Source organism: Nesoenas mayeri (genome assembly GCF_963082525.1).
Source record: "Nesoenas mayeri genome assembly, chromosome: 2".
Taxonomy (NCBI): Eukaryota; Metazoa; Chordata; class Aves; order Columbiformes; family Columbidae; genus Nesoenas; species Nesoenas mayeri.
The window spans coordinates 47,076,247-47,097,138 of NC_137543.1; the positions used below are offsets into that span (position 1 = coordinate 47,076,247).

Here is a 20,892-nt window from a genome sequence, read left to right on the forward strand (position 1 = left end):
TGCACTGCTTACAAGAGTTGTGTAACTGTGGTAGTGTCCTGAAATCAGGGGGGAATAAAAAGCAACCAATTAGTTAATCGTTAAAGGGAAGCTTTTGTAACTTGTGAATTCACTTGGTATGCAGTTACTCCAGCAGGCTCCAGGTGTAGAGATAAACTCCAAGGTCAGTTGCAGATGAGCGCTGCTGCTTTCTGAATGGCATGATTTCAGTAATAATCTCTGTAGTTTCTGTCATCCTATTAAACAACAATTCCTCTCCTCCAGGGTATTATAAATATAATAGGCCATCAGTCTACATAAATGACAGCTAAAGCCCTCAAACTCTTTTGTCAGTTTATCAACAACATTATTTGAATCACAGTCACTCTACAGTTTACCTTTTGCTGTTTCTAAATATAAAAAGAGACTGTTAAGATGATGCTTCTGTTTTAGGACTTTCTTTAAGAATGGCTAGAGACTTAACTTATTAGAGATTTAACAGGAATGCCCTTGAATACAGTAGCCAACTGGGTTAAAGATCAAAGTTGTTAAAAGGGTGCTAGTTGAAATTGCCTCAGAACTTCCTAGATTGATCATCATCAAACTTTCCTCTTGAAAGGACAAAATGCTGAGGTTTGCCTTAAATTTTAAGTGAAGTTACACAGATTTTTAACTCTTTCAGCTCTCTCTCTCTCTATATATATATATATTTCAACAGTATTTCTGCATTGTTTGTTCTGCTGCTAGGTATTTGGAATTTCTCCTATTTATCCTGTGACCTAGTTGATATGGGACTGTCTCTTCTGTGTCTAAACTATGAGTAGCATGGATTATTTTCTTATTTTGCATGTGTTTGGTCAGATTTTCTAGGGTAGCACAACTCTATAACTTCCTTATTTAGAGCAAATGCATTTGGTGAGACTTTAAGGTAGTGGAGGAAGATAACAGACCCAAACCAAATGTTAATTTGCATCCATGTGCCATGCATGTTTTCCAGATGTCTTTTGCACTTGAACATAAACCATCACACCTTAGAACACAAAAAAACTCACTGATAGAATTAAAACTGTTTTAAAGAAGTAACATTTAATTACTTGTCTGAAGTTTGCCAAGTTACAAAATGGAAAAAAAATCCAAACCCTAATGTAGCAAAAACTTATGCATTAGCAGTAGGAAAAACCTTCCTCCTAAAAGCCTATGATAGTTCTAGCGGAGGAGGGTATTTGTGTAATGACAGTACATGTTTATTCCTGGGGAACAGTGACAACAGCGGTGGTTGAATAAGAGAAAGGACTGAGGAGAGCGGCAATGGTATAGTGGCGGTGACCGGAATCATTAGCGGTGAACACCACCTGAAAAAGAGAAACCTTGTGATCAGATGAACAATGTACATTCAAAGCTACCTTATTAAGCATTAGCAAGCACATTCCATTTCCTCTGCAGCCTACTTTGCCAGTTCTGTTCACTCAATGATTTTACCCTTCTGGAGCGTAATACTCCCTATTACTTTGTGATGCTCACCGAAGACTGAGAAATTTGTGAGGTTTGGACCCAGGTCCACAAAGAATCATATAATAGTTTTGGTTGTAAGGGACCTTCAAAGGTCATCTAGTCCAACCCCCCTGCAATGAGCAGGGACATCTTCAACTAGATCAGGTTGCTCAGAGCCCTGTCCAGCCTGGCCTGGAATGTCTCCAGGGATGGGGCATCTACCACCTCTCTGGGCAACCTGTGCCAGTGTTTCACCACCCTCATCATAAAAAATTTCTTCCTCTTCTAGCCTGAATCTACCCCCTTTTAGTTTAAAACCATTATCCCTATCAAACACACCCTACTAAAAAGTCTCCACCCTTCTTTCTTATAGGCCCTCTTTAGGTACTGAAAGGATGCAATAAGGTCTCCCCTGGGCTTTCTTCTCCAGGCTGAACAACCTGAGTTCTCTCAGCCTGTCCTCACAGCAGAGCTATTCCATCCCCCTGGTCATCTTGGTGGCCTCCTCTGGACCGTCTCCAACAGGTCCATGTCTTTCCTGTACTGAGGGCTCCAAAACTGGATGCAGTATTCCAGGTGGGGTCTTACCAGAACAGAGTAGAGGGGCAGAATCACCTCCCTCAGCCTGCTGGCCACTCTTCTTTTGACAGCCCAGGGTTCATTTGATTTTCTGGGCTGTGAGTACACATTGCTGGCACATCCAGCGTTTAATCCACAGGTACCCCCAAGTCCTCTGCAGGGCTGCTCTCAATCCATTCATCTCCCAGCCTGTGCTGATACTGGGGGTTGCCCTGACCCAGGTGCAGAACCTTGCACTTGGCCTTGTTGAACCTCAGGAGGTTTGCATGGGCCCGCTTCTCAAGCTTGTCCAGATCTGTCTGCATGGCATCTTGTCCCTTAGGCATGTCAGCTGCACCGCTCTGCTTGGTGTCATCCTGGTCCTGCCAAACTCTAAACTGCTGGGATATGAGGACTGTCTGCTTCAGTTACCTTGTACACAGACAGTCATTGAACTCTGTCCATTTCCCAGGCTAATTTGTTGACCTCTAGGGTATTACATCAAAGGAAAGTCGCTTCAACCGCCTAGCTGGAACAGTCCTAACTAGGTACTTTTAAGCACCTTTTCAGGTGAAGTTCTTCCATAGCCCCCAGCAGCTTTCAGACGTCCAAAAGGTTGGGAAATATTTTGTGAGATTGTTTATTTGACCTAGATGACCCCAGCCACACATCAGACTTTTATAGACCTAAGCCTCAGTCATTCGTTTTAGTCTTCCACAGAGCTCAAAAAACTTGTGTTTTAAAGAATTCTACAACACAGTCTGTAGCCATTCTAGACTACTTAATTTGGAGCAACTTTAATAGCAGCTTAAGCCTGAAGAATTTAAACAACATTTTTGGAAGTGCTATGTAAATGTGGTAGAGCACATGATGAATCAGTATAGGGCTGAGAGCAAAGAGAAACACAAGACATGATTATATTGCCAGCCTGCTTATGAAATTCTGGTGTTGATGAAACAACCTACTTTTCCTTGTAAAGTTATTGCTTCATATTTTTATGCCTTCTTTTTCTATTGCATAATTCAGTACTGTGCAACATTTAAAAATAAAGGGCCCATCAGAAAGAATTGTTTTATCCTGTAATTACAGGTCATACTAGAATTTGTGGATTTTCAGCTGAGTGATATGAGGGAAATCCCTCTGATTAAAGAAGAGCTTATTTCCTATAAAATGAGCATTTTCAAATCCCTATTTGTTCTTTCCAACTGATGCCACTACACAATATATAGGTTATTAAGTATCTTTGCCAATACTTACATCTGCATATTCATGGAACGGGGAAAGGCCAAGTCCCTTCCAGTAAGAGCTGGTGTCAAACTCAACCCTGTATATTCCTTCTACAAACTGCTCATCTGTTGTGAGGTCATGGATCTCCCCATACTCTGTGGTTTTCCTGTAACAGTAAAATAACAGTCAGTGTGGAATATTAAATAGCAGAGGTGCTGCACAGCTAAATTCTACATTGAATAGCTTCTGATACCTCAAATAATTCCCTCCTATAGGGTAAGTTTCCATATTGCAGAGCCTGCCCTTGCTACCAACTTATCCATTTACATCACAAATCAAAGCTGGCTGGCTTTTTTCATGATTTCTCTTACTACAGCAGGGATTATAGTTAAGGCTCCTCTTTTAATATCATGTTTAGTTTTTGCCAAGTTGCCTCTGACAACAGATGTTAGTGGCTTAGGAAAGGGACTATCATAATGAAAGGCAAGATGCCAAATCTTAAATTATAATTAAAGAGAGAAGAGATATTTTAGTGGAAAATTATTTTATTATCTAGTTATTATCACTGCGGCTATAGGTTTTACCCCTATACTGGAGGGTTTTATGTGTTTTTATGTGACCCTGAGTGGTAGTGTCTTGTAACAGCGATTTAACATCATAATATTTTATTAATTCGAATTACAATGCCTTGGTCGAAGAGCAGGGGCCTCTTCTACTGGATGCCATATAAACGAGCAATAGGAATTCCCAGCTCAGAGAGATTGTGTACTCAGCTTATAACAAAAAAACGTGGATAAATGAAGTCCAGAAGCAAGAACCAATATAGCTGGCATTGCACCCTGTTTATTTGAAAAGCAGTGACCTTTGTATGACAGCTGTTTGAATGTTTACATACTTAGCTCCTAAACCCCATTTATCTTTTTTCCATCCTTTTATTTGTAATTTTTTTTTACCAGGTGTTTGTTGTTGTTGTTTTTTCTTTGCTTTATAGAACTTCATAACCAGATGATGTAGTTGAAGGAAAAATGAAGAAAGCCCTGACTTGAAGAACTAGCAGAACTTGCCCATCTTATGGAAAGGAGTGGTTGTCTAGGCAGAAAACAAAAGCTTGAGGAGGAAGAGTGGTGGTGGGGGTCAGAAAGCGGTAACACGCTGCTCATCTGAGACAGAATCAGTTGAGATATTGCAGCTTTTATTTCCTTGTCGCTGCTGCCTCATTCATCTTATTTTTCCTCTTTGGTTAATGGTGGTGAATCAAAATTTTGCCTTTGCTTAAATTAAGAAGTAACAGAATTGAAAACCCCATGCTAATTTTCAGGTTTTCTTATACTTCAACTCAATGCTTTGAAGACTGACAGACGTCTCACTGGTCCAGCAGAAATGAAATCAACTGTATTCTGGGTAAACCAAACCTACCCTGTTTGAAACATGGCTCACAGGTTGTTTGTGAAGTGTACACATTGTTTTCTTTTGCTTTAATTAGTACTTCCTGGCTTAACCTATATTGACTTGATAAAAGGCCAAAGGTAAAAGCGTGGATAATTAATTGGTGAGTGTTCTTGAAACTGTGAAAACAGAATTGCTGAAGTGTTCAGAGTGCAAGTTAAAATTCACATACATCTGCTTACAAGTTGGATAGTCTGGGCACAAACCAATTAAAGGGAAAAATGGTGTCTGCCTCAAAATCTTTGTTCAGGTAAACAGACAAGATTTAGTTTGAGAGAAGTGTGGATGCAGCTTGAATGTTGCTTTCCGTAATGGGTGCTGACCCAGATGTTAACCATGCAGAGCAGCTGGAAAACTGGAAAAGTGTTCACTTGAAGAGTCTTGCCCACTACCAAGAGCTAACGGCACTTTCCAAATTTTAGTTCAGAGCAAGTAGTCTCATGAGCAAGCCCTTCAGCATTACTGCTGCACTGACAACCAACAGGACAGTGTGCAATTCAGAGCCTGTCTGGGATTAGCAGAAGGCAGAGGATGCCCTGCATTCAGCCCTGGCAGCAAAATGCTACAAGTGGTTCCTTCTGAAGAGCACTTATATTTCTGTCTGAGTGTGGGAATAAATATAGTATGGTTGCTCATTCTCAATAGGATATATACTGCTAGTATCTGCTATAAGATGGATAGTTAAGTTTAAAAAGCTGTGCTTTTCCAGCAAAAAATTTGCAAGCCTCTGGTTAAGTTACTAAGGCTCCAGCCTAGACTGCAATCCTGATCCCCCTTTTCACTGTCTGGACCTTAGCTGTATATTGTGACCAGGTTAAATCTGTACTGTCTGTGCAATGACATTTATGAACTCTTGGGGCACATACTGCACTGAGATAAACCCTGCTCCCAGATGGACACTGCTGAAGAAATAGCTCAGGAACATGATTTTTTTTTTTTTTTTAATGATTTACAACCTAGGTTACATGAGAACTACATTTGGTGAACGCAATTAATGAACTATGTGATAAGACCTAATTTTCCAAAAACATAATAAGTAAAAAGGTCAAAGCTAGGCATGAGAGGAGCTCATATAAATCTCAGATCATATGCTTCCCAGGTCTCTGTGCCTCAAAGCCTTCCTCAGAGTACATCCCAGCTCTAATTGTCTCTTCTTGCATATTTTTGGCTAGACTAATTTTGAAATAAGCTTCTTAATAAAGTCTGCTGTTACTATGCTAGTTTCCTCCCCACTTTTTAAATACTATTACTCTAAATTCACTGGCTTCCAGGTGCATTTGCTTCATTCCCTTAATATTTTAGCAAAGTAAAAACAAACAAACCAAAAGGTAAAAAACCCCCACTTTTATAGATATTTGTACAAAATGCATCTGCTAGATACTGTAACTTCAAAATATTATTAACCTGACAGTAGTCATTACAGATTGCATTCCTTGATTTCATTCAGATTTTCATCTTTTTTATCACAAAAAACTGGTTTTCCCAAGAGAAAAAAAAATTGCAATCACATGTGCAAATTCAGTTCAAATGAAGTCTCATCAGCTGAAGTCAAAGGTATTGCTGAAAGCAGCCTTGGTTAAGGTGCAAGTCAAGGGAAAGGTCAAAACCCTTGCTTGCAACAGAAATTGTGGATTTATGTTTCTGTGCTGCCTTCCCGCAGCAAAATACTTCTCATCTGCCTAGGGTTAATCTTCTCAACTTATAGTTAAGAAGTGATTTGATTTTCTAGGGGTGTACCAAAATAGAGGATCAGCATAGCTTGGCTAAGAAGAACTGCGAGATTTTTCTCCTTAGACTTGTTGATAGCAGCGTTGCAAACTGAACAAGAAAACACCATTATGCCCCAAAAGTGAGGAAATTTAACAATGATGTTGCATTTATCTTATTCCTCTGTGAACTGTATTTTGTACTACATGTTTAAGAACACTTGATGAAACATCTGAAATAATACGGGTTTCCTAATAATGGCAGAAATACTAAGGGCAAGACATTATCCTGGTCCTCGCTTTCCTTGAAAACAACGTGTAATTCTTTTTCATGGGGCTTCTCTGTTTAGTAAAGTGTATCAATCAATTCTGAGAGTTATTTGTTCCTAAATCAGCATTCAGCATTTGGGAGTGGAAGTGTTTTTTTCTTCTTCAGTCTTCTAACTTTTCTTGCTACCTTTCAATGCGGAAAAGTATTTTGTGTTCTGGGTTTTGTAAGAAACCCTTCAGATAGAAAGAAAAGAATCTCTCTACTTTTAGTCTTCTCCTCTGTTTTTTTTTTGTTGTTTCATTTTTGTCTGTTTGTTTGTTTGGGGATTTTTAATTAATGAGATAAAAATCTTAGTAAAAGACACTTGGATGCTCTGGTGGCTCCTGTCCATGCTTATGCTTGAATATCCTGCTGTTTGTAGAGATTTCTCTTGACATATTTAAAAATCTGATTCAATGAGCTGTTACAATGATACTTAAATGCTGAATACCTTGCCTATTTGGATTTTAGTAAACTGTATTCCTCTGTTACCTATACTCTTTCCTCAAACTGAAGAGAATAGTATTATTGCCCATCCCTCAGTCATGTTCTGAGGATGCTTTGTAAGTATTAAGATGTCATTCTAGAAAAAAACATGCAGATCTATAGCAATTACCACAAAAAATGCTGAGATTGTGCTTCTGTGTGTGTCATGATGAGGCTCTTTAAAACTTTCTGGTCAAGGAGTTTCTTCTAACCAGCATGTTTCTTACACAGGAAAAGATGACTAATGTGCTTATTATTTGTGTGTGTACAGACAAAGCTTACAGAGAAGATTTTGTATGACTGCTGCAAGTAAAGCTCTGTATCCATTGCATATGAGGACAGTAGGTTAGTCTGGATTACCTACAAAATTCCGGTAATTTTTTTTCCTTTCTATAAAAAGGAAAGATAGTACTGAAGCTAGGAGAAAAATTAATTATTAAACCTATTCCCTTACAAAGGCAAGATGAGCATCTCAACATGTTTTTGCAATTGACATGTATTTCAGTCATGGATAGATTCCACTTTAGACAACAATTCAGGTGCTGTTAACAGTGATAGTGTAGCATGTGCTAGAGAACATATTGCTTTTATGATCAGAGCTCTGTTCCTTTTATTTCTCAATTGTTTGCCTGAGGTACCTTGAAAATGGCTCCGTAAGACCACATAACTTACCCAGTAGCAAAGTCCTGCCAGCTTCCATCTGCAGCCTTTTTAAAGACTTTAACAGCCACGTTAGCGGCAGGACTTCCTCTGACTGCATCCAGCACTTTCACCATGAGAGGGCATTTGGAATCAACAGAGCCATGGGTGACCTTGGGGAAAGCAGGAGAGGTTGTGTAGGAGCTGTTCACCAGCTCAGCAAAAACTTTCTTTCAAACAAAAGTTGGATTCTTATTGCAGAATTAATGTTGACTTAAAAACAAGTTCTTTGACAAACAGTATTCAACTCTAGTTTCCAAACATCTGTTTCTTAAAGCAGAGTCTATTAGAGGTTCATGCTGATAACTTTATTGCACACATGCACACTCATAGAGATTGGTTGATAAATATTTAGAATTGCATATGGCCGTGGTAAAATCTTATTAAGTATACCTTTCTTAATTAGGTCAAAAGTAATAAAATAGTAAATTATTGAAAGTGCAGGCAGCCTATGTTAGCATAGGAAACTGATGAAGAAATACCTGTGACATTCCTAGGGCTGAAATAATAGTTTCTTAAGATTCATTTTACTACAAGGAAACCCTAGTCATACTTTGAAAACATTTTTTTAGTGCTCTAGAGAAGCTCTTGTTTGGTGAAGAAGATTGAGCTACCTCTACATTGAATACAGGGGATGTGAGTAATGAACTGAGAGAAACAGACAGAAATAAAAGGTCACATGTCTTAGATCCATTGCCCTTTCATAATATCTTAAAATAGATGTGTAAGTAGAAAAAATAAAAAAAGTTTTAAGAATTCTGAAGAAACTACTTAAAAAATGGTAGTAAAATATCACTCCAGAAAAGCATAATGGTTAAAGAATTTCGTGGGTGAGGAGGATGCTAGTCATCTAGAAAATCTAGATTATCATTCTTGTCATGATTGAGTTTGAATAAAAAGAGACTCACCAGTGGTGCAGCTTCAGAGAAAAGTACCAGTCCAGCTAAGAAAACAAAGAGCACAGAGTGAAAGGCCATTCTGCTTGCTGTTAGTGAGCCTTGGTGCCAGCAGCTATGAGCTGAGGGGATTTGGGATTTTTATAGCCAATCCGACAAAAAAAAAGGCTGCTTACTGGGTACCCATATGACTCAAAATCTGCTGATTCTGATTATTTGCTTAGTAAACAGTCCAATCCTAAAGTCAGTCAATGAATAGCACTGCCATTACAGTCAATGGAAGGACCACAGGATCACTAGAGCAAAGAGAATAAGTAACGCACACAAACATGACCCTTGCCTGGGGAGATTAGACTCATAGAAAGCCCTCCACGAAATAATGCAAATGACCTTTTTTTGCCCAGAAATCCAACCAGTTCTAGGAGATCTTCGTTACCTTGCCCTCGGGTTACACATGATAATGCCCCAATGCTTTCTCTGTGCCTGGTCCATGTTTCTTCTCAATGTATTCAGTGCTTTCTGAAGACCAGTTCCCACATGTAGATGCAGACTTGGTATATGGGTGATGGAGCTTGTGCATCACCTGTCTCAAGCAATGCTAATGGTCCATGCTGGGAAACATTCCCAAGCAGTTCCCCTACTAGACATCATCTGCCTCTCACCAGAAGTTCCTGAGGATTCATCTTGCCTAGTCTTTAAGTAGACATTGACATTTCTTCTTAGTCACTGGGAAGACACCTGGAGATACCTGTCCCCTTGGGAAGACAGAGGTCTCAGAAAAGTGAAATGAGGCCTGTCTTGCTCCATGTACCCCAGAAGGAGCCAAGGCAACTAGCATAGACTGGTAGTTTATGTTAGCATTTAGCTAATGTCCTAGTTGCCAAACTCTTATTATGTTGGAAAAGTTATTTGTTATGCTCTAAAATGTACATTTTGATAAAAGGTTGTTCAGGGATGAACCCAGCCCCAACCTAAGTTGGGAGAATATGTCAAGTGGGGGAGCAGACGTGGTGTAGCCGGGTTTCTTCAGCTGCATCACATAAAGATTATCCATACTGTACCCTGTGCTAGTTGAAAGACAAAGAAAGAGCCCTGTTTCGCATTTCCTTCTCCCCATGTCCTAAACCAGCCTGAGGCTACACTTCTGTTCTCAGGAGCTGGCACACTTAGTTTTTACTGATTTCACAATATTCCAACAAAAGGCAATTTTACTTCTTACCTTGAACAGGATTACCATGAAGGTCATAGAGAGAAGTGGTAGATGGTATTCTCCAGTGGCTTTCATGCTTTCAATATGCTTAATGCAGTTGTTCTCTTCAGACAAAGTTGGGTTTTGAAAAAAATCTATATTACAGTAATCTCCTAAACTGGGATCAAAGTGCCCTTTGCACTTAGAGCAAAGTAAGCTGGTGTGTAGATGATAGCATTCTATGCTTGCTTTGTGTGCATGTAAAAGTCAATGCAAGGTGCCCAGCAGTAAGGAATCATGCTGCAATCCAGTGCTTGTGGGTTGTATTCAGATCTTGGAAAGGTAAATACTGCTCTTTGATCTGTGTATTGATATTTGACTTCACTATTTTCCTCTCATGTTTGTAAATATTTATCTGAAGCAGTAAAGCTTTGTATGTCAGGAAATGATCTATATTCCAATGCAAGCAGACTACCTGTCATTTGCTGTCGGCTGTTCTGCAAAGAAATATTGCCAAGGAGCTAATGATATTGGCACCTGCCTGCATGTAAAATTGCTGTCGGAGAGGAGAAATACTTCAAAAAATAATTATTTTTCCTAGGTTTTCCTGCAAGGTAGCAGTTTCTTAAAAATCAGGTCTACAGGGATAGTACATTTCAGTTGGCCATATTATCTATTTTACTTTCCTCTTTTATAGAATTGACCTTTTGGCAGCTGGTTTTTAAAGGGAATAAGGAGCATGGAAAATTCTAATCCCAAACATTTTGTTTTGTTTTGCTTTATTTTCTTTCTTCTCCTTAATTTGCTGTTATTTTCAGCTCTCGCCATCCCATACATGGCCTAGATAGGGATGCTTTGACTGTTAGCAGGAGCAGCATTCTGAAGAGAAATTACACTTTGTGTGTTTGTGAATCTCCATTCACACATTTTGCAGATAATTAGGTTATTTCTCTAAGTTCTAAGATACAAGTGAACTCAGCAAGAAGTTAAAAAAAAAAAATAAAGGAAAAGTCTTTATTATTACTCTTATTGGAAGGCCATGGAGCATCTAGAATTCATACAGAATTCTATTAAAATCCCATGTGAACCTAATTTAAAGTTACTACAGCCCAGTGAAACCAATGCTAGGTTGATTTTCCTCCTTCCATTGTTAGCCTCAGTCTATTAGCACAGTATGCTAGTGCTTTCCATGAAATGTGTGTGAGGGCTCAGGAATTTGGAATAGCTTGCTGAGAAGAATGATTCTCCCTTAGTGGAGACTGAAAATCTGTGATTGTGGCAGGGAAGAGGAAAAGGGGATGGGTAACTGCTGAGCATCCAACAAGTACTGATTGAGTGTTGTCTATGGTTGTTAAACCTTTTCTGTGCAATGGGACTCTGAAGTTCATGAACTGAATAACTTAACCCAGACAAAACCAAAAAACAAACAAAAAAACCAAACCAAACCAAAACAACAAAACAAAACAAAACCCAGAGTCATCCTCAGAAAGAGATATTTAGAAATCGTGGTGTGGAAGAAACAGGAGGGTTACATAGCTAATACAGGGTTAGCATAAGGCTATTTGGGGGCTAGGGGGACACACAAAACCCAGAAGAAGGGGTGGTCATCCAGCATATAGGGTGATTAGGAGGCCAGAGAGGAGCAAAGAGTCCATGGTGTACACAGTAACCTCAGCCTCATGGAAGCCAAGAAGTATGAGACCTCCATTTATGGAAAAAATTAGATAATCCTCAAATATGTAAATGCTTTAAGGCTTATCTGAATTCCACATCAGTTGAAGTTCATTTCTGAAGAATTAGAATTAATGCCTATTTTTAATGAAAGTATGTTCCCCACTTTGAAGCATTACAGTGTTCAGAGCAAGAATAAACATGTCCCACTAATACTCTTGTTTATGTCAAGGATTTTTTCAACTGCTCTACAGTATTTTTCTTTCTCTTCCATGTGGTCTCACACTTATACTTGTTTTACATAGATAAGCTCCTTATTCTCTGCTCCGTTCCCTTTTATTTGTTTTTATTTAGAAAGAAAACTGCTTCTACATGACAAAAATGCTCAGACAGGCTGGGAAATCTGACTTTGACCATAAAAAACCTGTAAGCTTCTCCTGTGACACTGGAGTGAAAGGGGCTGATAGGTAGTAAGGCATTCAGTAATCCGGATAGATTTCCCTAGCACTCTTCAAAGAATTAATGAATTCCTGAGCTTTGAAAAAATGCTTTCTATAGTATAGAGACCTGAATGTGTCACCTTCTTTCACTTTTCTGGAGTAACATTCCACAGGGACTTACAGGAAAAGACTTGAGATTTACATCTCAAAGAAGTTTGCCTGAATTTTCTGAACTAGAGTCAAGAACTCTTTGATTTTCACTCCAGGTATCTGCTGCTGAGTTGTTGTGGCAGAGCTCTGGCATGTCAGCAAGTGCTCAATGCAGTAACTGATGAAGCCAGTCAGAGATTTTCTGTTGTTTTCACTACTTGTTAATTATGCAACATTTTCCCTCCCTGGAAAGCCAGGGATAATACTTTTCTAATTAAAAAATGTGCTCAGGGATGTTCATGTTTGAGCTTGAATTTCGATTTGTATAGAATTACATTAAAACCAGTGAGTGACATTTCAGGTGTGTGTGATGTGTGCATGTTTGTCAGCCTGCTGCTCATTTTGATTTTCTGTGGGGAGTGTGTCTGTATTTAGAGTTTTAATACTCATTCTCAGATATCTTTATTTCAGAAGATTAGCACTGTCTTTTTTAATGGGAAGTCAGGAAACACTACTGATCCTAAACAGAAAAATAAGAAAATAATCCTTATCTTGTATCCTATATCAAATCCATTTAATTTGAAAGGGAAGTGTAAACTATTAAAAAACAATTTAAAAGACGGATGGGTTGAGTGCAGCTTCAGGTATAAAATCACAGTTTTTGATCATTTCAAGTTTATGTCCAGGGAGCATCCTGGGACATAGTCCGAAGTCCAAAAAAAGAGAAACATCTAATTAGAGGGTTGTTGCTTTGGGGCATTTGTAATGTATGAATTCACCTGACAGGCTGCACTCAGCAGGCCTTTGCTCTGAAGTGTTTAAACCCCAAGGTCACTGGGTACTGATCACTATGAGGTACTACTTCATTAGCTACCGCTGTAGCCCCTGTGATCCCTCTAAAACAGACTTCTGTTCTTTAATATGTATTCGTGTCTACATACAAATCCATCAGTCTAGACAAGTGACTGCAAAAAGTAAAACAACAAATCAATTAATAGACAATGCTGACTGCATAACCTTGTGCCAACCCTGATGCCCTAACCTTTCCTGTTGCTGAAAGATGCTTGGAACTTGCCATGAGATCAATATTTTTAAAGGTCAATTTCTTTCCTAGCAGAATGCGTGGATGGTTTAGGTTATAAATTTATTTTTTGTTCCCTTCTTACAGTAAGAGATACACAGTAAATCTACAACATGATGCAATGTTTCAGATAACAAAAAGCATTAACAGAGGCCGTGACATTTTTTTAAGCGAATCTCCATAAATTCTCAATTTATTCTCAGTGGACTGCAGATGTCAAATGAACAATTTGATCAGACATGACAATGAAAATCTTCCCCTACCTATTATGACCACCACAAAGGTTCTGAAGGGTTAAATTATAATATTTTCTTAGGTTATCTATATATTTGCTGAAGCTTTTGCAGCTATGTACTTTGCTCAGCATCTTGCTATTCGAGATTGTAAAATGCTGAGTCTAAGGCACTTCATTCTGGTACCTGAATACAAATAGATGTGTGGAAATGCCTGTTTTTCCAGCATGCAGGGACACCTGGGTAGTCTCCTCAAAAGCTTCTTCAAATTTGCACAGGGCCAAATTAGCCATCGGTTAATGGCTAATCATCCTATAATGTCACTTAAATGATTCAGTTATTTTTTTTAGTGGAGATGTGAACTGTCACTGTAGTGCCCAAGGGTACCTTTACACCCTGTCATGTTTCTTGGGCTGCCTGGTCTCTATGTCCCTCCTGCCAATCTGCCCCACCTTGGAATAAGATCCCCGGCTGCCCTGGAATATGATCCGCTGAGCATGCTGTTGAGTGGGAAGCTACTAAGCTACGATGACAGTCACACATCTATGCCTTTCTTTTTACTAATTGAACCAGTGCCTGATTCCTGCCAAACGCTCTGAGGAAAAGCTGTGCTAATCATTTTATCTCATAAACTGTGTTCCTGTAGGTGACATGGGCTTCAATGAGCTTTCACATCAGCTTCCAAATACATTTACCAGTGTCACTGGTCTGGGTAAAACAAACGTGTACCGCATGAAAATGGATCGGAGAGGAAAAAACCTTGTATCTTTTGAGGGAGAGATAGAAGTATCTGAAAAGGGCATGAACAGGGCAGATTGTGACTCTTATGTACAATACAGTAATAACATCTAGATAATTTGTTTTTGTCTTTTTTGTCTCCCTCAAGTTTTAAGAATAAAGTATGCTACAACATTGCAAGAAGAAAAACTGTTGAAGAAAGGCTAGACACTTCTGTGCTGCAGAACCAGCAAACACTGTGGTGCATAAGCAAAAGAAAAGAGTCACTAGCTATTGTAGACCAGCCACTACTCTTAGACCAGCTTATCTGAGCCAAAAGCTCTTGCTGGTTAAACTTGCTGTAGATCTGAAAGCTAACTCTGTTTGTAGGAAATATGTGCTGAAGGCATACTGTAAAAAAGTATGAGTAGCTATGAGATTTCGGGTGCTTCTCACCATGTTGCCAGCTAGGTTGAGCTGGGTTTGTACTGCCTGGGTCAAAAAATCATTTGTGCACTTTGAAACGCTGTAGGCTACATAAGTCAACAGGAGATTAACTGGCAGTTATGACTTGGTATACTGTAAGGGCAAATCTGGATTGGGTATGTTTTCATATACATAAATACATACATAAACTCTCCAGTATGTGTTCTGTATGGAGTGCTGTTGACCTTACATAGTTGCAAACACAGATTGCTGCTTTAAACAGATGAACAAATGCAACAAGTGTATGCTTCTTTCTGATGAAGCCTCTGCAGTTATAACCACATTGCCTACTGCCAGCCAAGGTGGGAGGCTGAATTCTAATCACTTAACAGGTATATGCTCAGGTTTATAGAGTGTGATCTTGTAAATAGTTCAGTGCAACACTTGCTGAGGATAAAAATAGCAGTTTCTTAGCTCAGTATCTCAGAACTAGGTTCAGAATGCCTCTTGTAGCACAAAAATAAAATTTGTATCAGCTGAGGCTACAACTTAGCTGTATGTGTGACCATTGTGCCACTGTTCTAGATCTGAAATCTGCTTTTTGTAGTCAGTGTATGCATTTTATCCCTGCTCTGTGTCTCTGTATGTTCCTCCTGGGAGGCATATAGCTTCTCCTTCTTGGTCTGCTTATTGTGTGGGCCCACTGCATACCATTGCTGAGAAACTATTTGGTCATAGGACTGTTCAGGACTTGTTCTGCTTCTAGGGATTCATTATTAATAATAATAATAAAGAAGCAGAGGCCTGCCGTGTGTTTAGGACAAACTCAGGCAGAACAACAATAACTTTATTGAGCAGACCCTCTATGTATCATGCAGTATGTTGTGTCCAGGGAGTGAAACAGTAGCTGGCTTACAGCAGCCAGTTGGCGCTCTCCTATAGTTAGGGAAAAAGATGTATATCTGCACTTCAGTCAGAGAGGTAGGATGTTTGAGTTCCTGACTCCAACATCTTGTTTTACAAATCTGGAGTCCAATAGTGATTTTAAATATTGTGTAAAAAAAACCCACTGTGGAAATGGAGTGATCAACAGCGCTGGATGAGCATGGGGCTATTGTGGAATTATTTCCACTGCTCACTGTCATGGGATGTGAAGGTCCAAGCAACTTTCTACAAAAGCTTGTTTTCTTTGCATGCAGCAATTCAAGTTAGTAGCAGAGCTGTCCAAAGGATCCCTTGACACTGTGTGTTTGTCCAGTGAGTGCTAAATACCAATGACTTAACTTCAATATAAGCCACAGGTCTTTCATATACAGGCAATTAGTCTAAAACCCTTTTCCTTGCTTGGCTCTAGAATCTATAAATTCTATAATGCAGATTGTGCTGTAGAACATACCAGAAAAAAATGCCCAGATTGTGTTTTACCTTTTGAGACATTTTTTTGTACAGAAGTTGAGTTTGGGTTTTCAAATCTCTGAGGAATTCTATGCCACCTGATGAGAGTAATCCAAGAAAATCTGGGATCCTTATAGTATAAGCTGTGATTGTTGTAGTGGCTCTTCGTACAGCAGTTCCCAGACCAGAGCTTGTGGACCACTCCTGCTCCTCATCACCTCAAGGTTGATGCAGAGCTGATCTGGGGCCCCACAAGCACTCTTACCCAAAGGCGTCTGCCAGGTAGTGCCCTCCTGTTTGCAGGTCAGCACTACGGTCCCTTCACTACTGCAGGATGCAGTGCACAGCATCCCATGTCTTCCTGAAACTGCATCACAGCCCATAGTGTTGGAGCCACTGGAAACCAGCTTAGGAAAATATGTACTGGTAAACTAAATTCATTTAATCCCCTTCATCTCTGTGATTTTCCCCTCTAAGCGTGTTTCAAAGGAATTTTAATCCTCTTCCATGCAGACCAGAGAAGGCCCCACAGCTAGCAGCTTGCTCACACCTAGCAGAATTGTTACCACACTTCAAGTTCGCATTCTGCCTTAACTAACTCTCAAGTGTGACCAAATAGACAAGTCTTTAGGATCCCTTAGTCCCTCAAAATGCTTTGAAATGTTAGATCGAAATCCTCATCCGCCCTTGCTGATTAGCATTCTCCTTCAAGAGAGGACTAAAGATTTATGCACTCTGGATGATTTTCTTTATTCTGCTTTCCTTCATACAACTTAAAAGATTCCCTCTGTCCCCAGTATTAGACTTGTCTACACTATTGGCTACTACCTTTTGTTGATGATTTCCCATGAGCTTGACACCGTTAGCTATTGGGCTCCTGGTGACAGGGAAAAAGTAAATTTTATCTTTCTCTTTAAAGATGATACTCAGCAAATAGGTGCTTTAGTCTTTGACAAATGATAAAAGAAGCATAGCCTGAGATGGGCAAAACCAGCAAATAACTCCAGCCCACGACTATTATCTAGGGAATATTTGTCTCCAGACAGAATTGTAGATCTTTTATTAGTATCAACTTGATGATTCTGTTAAAGCTCCTCCACAAAGTACAAAAAGTCACATAAAAAGAGGAACACATACTAATTTAGCTCCTTCTTTATACCATTGTGTAAGGAAGGCTGTAAATAGCAGGAAAAGTGTGTAGTTGCTAGTCACACTCATTTCTCTGCAGCAATATATATATATAAAATTTTTTTAAAATTTTTTTTTTAACCCAGGGTTGGCATGCAGAAGTAGGGAAAACCTCTGTGCATGAATGCACTGAGGTATACATGGTTTATAAGACTTCTCCTCAGCTCTGCCTGCAGTGGCATGCACAACTGCATGCTGCATACACACGACTGGCTTGGAGATTGTGGATTTCTTTCCTGCAGACATCCGTAAGTATTAATATCTACCAACACAAGTGTAATGGCTTTGAGAAACCACCCCCAGGGCTCTTTTGAAAACCAGCACTCCTCTGGCTGTTCCTTTCACCCAACCACCCAAAAAAAAGTAGAGGACAGGTAGCAGAGTGCCCAGTTCTGCCCTTCCCTTTTGCCTGCCTATCGGCTCCTTCCTGAAGGGGACCCTGCCCCATGGTTCATGGCAGGTCACCCAGCGGCTGTAGAGCTTTAGAGCTCCCTTGGCCAGACCCATGCCACCATGGTTGGTTTGGCTGGGGAATAAACAGCTCCAGCGACCTGGAACAGAGTCATGTCATGGTACAAAGTGACTGTGTTAATGGGTCTGTCATGGGCAGGTCTTGGCTGCTCAGCTTCAGAGAAAACATCACTGTAAAAAAAAAAAAAAGCCATGTCCTTCACTGAAGATAAACAAACCTGGCAAAGCAAAATTAATCCTTTTAAAAGGTAAATATTACATTAAACTTTCATTTTAAGAACACCCTTGTGTCTGTTGCCCTTTGGCTGGAACACCTCCTGTCTCTGCTGCTGGGCAGCACCACTGGGATGGGAGCCCATCCCTTCTGCTGTGCACAGAACAAATTGCTCAAGGTGGGAAGAAGCTGTCGTCACTGGAGTCTTGTCTCTGATGATCATGACACATGCAAAGAAAGAAAAAGGTATCTGAGCTGGACTATGGGAGACAGTCTGCTGAGTGACGAGCAGGGTGTGCAGTCTTACCAGCTCCTCCAAGATGTGGTTGAGCCTGACTGTCAAGCAGCTTGTAGAAATGTCTTTTAACTGCCTCTCTGCCTGCAGATTCATAACAACATTGCAAAGGATGACAGCTTGTCTGGCTGCTCCAGACTCTTAAATGAAAAAGCACAGGAAAGGAAAAAAAAAGGTAAGAAGGAAGTGGAAAAAAGAGGCTGAAACATAACAAACGTGATAGGCATCTAAACCTAACACTTCTGATGTTCATGAAAACAGCTGAAGCGGGAAAGGAGCTGAGACAGGCTGGAACTCTGTCAGGTGCGGAGAGTCTCTCAAAGACGGGAGGACGAAGGCCAGTGGCTCTGGGTAGAGATCATGGCAGCAGGATAACACCCTCCTGCACCACCCTATGAGCATCTTTGCGACATTGTAGATCCCCAAAAAGGTGTGATGACTGTTGTTTTTGTCCACTAGTGAAGAGTAATTTCCAGTGTAGCAGGTTTGGCCCACTGGTCCCTCCTTCTACATGCCTCCTGCTTATAACACAGTCAGTGGATATATTTGTTTGGATTAATCCTATGTTTCTGTGAGTAAGTTTGCCAATTCTTATAAATAATCTTATTTGCCCAGGTAAACTGGACTTTGGGCAACTTGAAATTCAGGTGTCTGCATAATAGAGCTAAAAGGCACAATATAGCCAGTACCTGGAAAACCTGTTGTGCCTGCCTAGCGAAGGACCTTTTCTCCTCTCTGCTCAGCAAAGACAGAAATTTTAATTCACCCTTAAGGCTTTCCATCCTCAGTTTGTAATTCTGTTGCTAAGTGGCAACAAAAGGAGATTATCGGATCATAGATTAACACAAACCTCTATTCAGTGCTCTTGTGTAATTATACATTTCAGTTACTTATTTGAGAACTGATTTTTAGCTGCTGTGCTCCTACTCCACCCTCACCCCTCCACAGATCTGTTACCCTCATGGGCTGGTCAGAATCCTGAACATCTGGCTCTTCCTTTCCACCATCAGCTTCTGCATCCCAGGGTTGCTCTACCTTCTGGGGTACCTCGAGGGTCTCTGCTCTTGAGGGAAAGGATCTCAGAAACTAAAGTCCTACCCTCATCTTTCCAAATGGTTTATTTTCAGAGAAAACAGGAAACAGTGTATAAAACGGTTTAGAGAGTTCAGATCTTTCAGAGGTTGCCCATTTGCACATTTCCCAGCCAACATGGTTCCACTCTCTCAAGCGAAAGTGGTCAAGCAGCTTCAGAAAGTGAAGGAAGAAACAAACCTGAGTGGCCAAAGCAATTGTTAAATGTTTAGGGTTAACCTCTGGCAGAAATTGCTTAGAGTGGGGTTTGAGAGGGAATCAGTGAAACAGGCACAGGAAAATCAGGAAACAGCACAGCTGTCTGGTGTTGTGGATGCAGACAGAGTTTCTGGCAAGGAGATGTAATTTATCAGCTGAGGAGAGGGGATGGTCACGTACAGCACATGCATTCACAGATGCATGAGAAGCAAAGACCTCCTCGCATAGGAAAGCAGTTCAGACTATTTTTAAGTGGAAAAGCTACACTGAGGAGAACCATATGAGAAAAAGGAGGCAGAAAGAAGGGCAGAGCTGTATGAGGACCTGTCCCTCAGACTGAGGAGGGGGAAGGAAAGTGAGCTGAGCATTTAGTAAGAGCAGGGAAGGGGAGAAGAATTTCCTGGCTAAAATGGAAGTAAAAGGTAGGATTGGCACGGAGGGATGGTGAGAAACAAGAGCTGCAAAAACAACAGGAGGGAAAGATGTGTGGAGGGAAAGAGGTAAACAGATGGATACACTTTCAGGAGATGATAGACACGGATTGTCATGCAAATAAAACACAGAAATATAAAGTAGCAATTTATAGAAAAGCAATTCTGTGGGAAGTTCATAGAATCATAGACTGGTTTGGGCTTGGAAGGGACCTTAGAAATCACCTAGTTCCAGCCCCCCTGCCATGGGCAGGGACACCTTCCACTAGACCATGTTGCTCAAAGCCCCATCCAGCCTGGCCTGGAACATTTCCAGTGATGGGGCATCCACAGCTTCTCACTCTCATGGTGAAGAATTTATTCCTTATATCTAATCTAAAAATATCCTCTTTCAGTTTAAAGCCATTACATATTGCCTTATCAATACACTTGCTTTTATGATTGAGTCTCTCAGGGAACCAGTAACTCAGGAAAAAACAAGGCTGAAATAACATTTTCTGGGGCAGTCTCTGTATTTTAAACTGTAGCTGACACTAAACACTTGCTGCCCATGTGCTTACTCAAGGCCTTGTGTTTGCTGTACATCCTGCTTTACAGAGCCTCTTGCAAAGGACACGTTTGTTTGTTTCTGTTTCAGATTTTAGAAAGAATGAATACTCACTGTCATTTTTTCTGAAGAGATTGTGTAATTCTCCTGTCACTCCACCTTGCCTTAGATATGCATGTAACTTCTCTTTGGACATAACTGTGCTGTTTTTAAACAGGACACTGTGTTTGTTAAGATCAGTTTTAGATCAGTGGTCACATGGGGGTAGCTAGTGACTAGAGCGGTGGGTCCAAAAATGGAACTCTTCTTCCTGGGATGTGCTAATTCAGCTGATCAAACACAAGGCAAACACTCAC

The 20,892-nt window shown here is 40.2% G+C and overlaps 1 protein-coding gene across 1 annotated transcript; it reads right to left on the reverse strand.

Annotated features, from left to right (window-relative positions):
* Positions 1-1,223: 1,223 nt before the first annotated feature.
* On the reverse strand, positions 1,224-8,879 carry LOC308037752 (transthyretin; the record flags this gene model as incomplete). The annotated part of the gene is made up of 4 exons (XM_080339749.1): positions 1,224-1,331; positions 3,286-3,421; positions 7,876-8,015; positions 8,811-8,879. 4 exons carry the CDS (start codon positions 8,877-8,879, stop codon positions 1,224-1,226), a joined length of 453 nt encoding a protein of 150 aa, XP_080195875.1.
* Between the last annotated feature and the right edge of the window lie 12,013 nt (positions 8,880-20,892).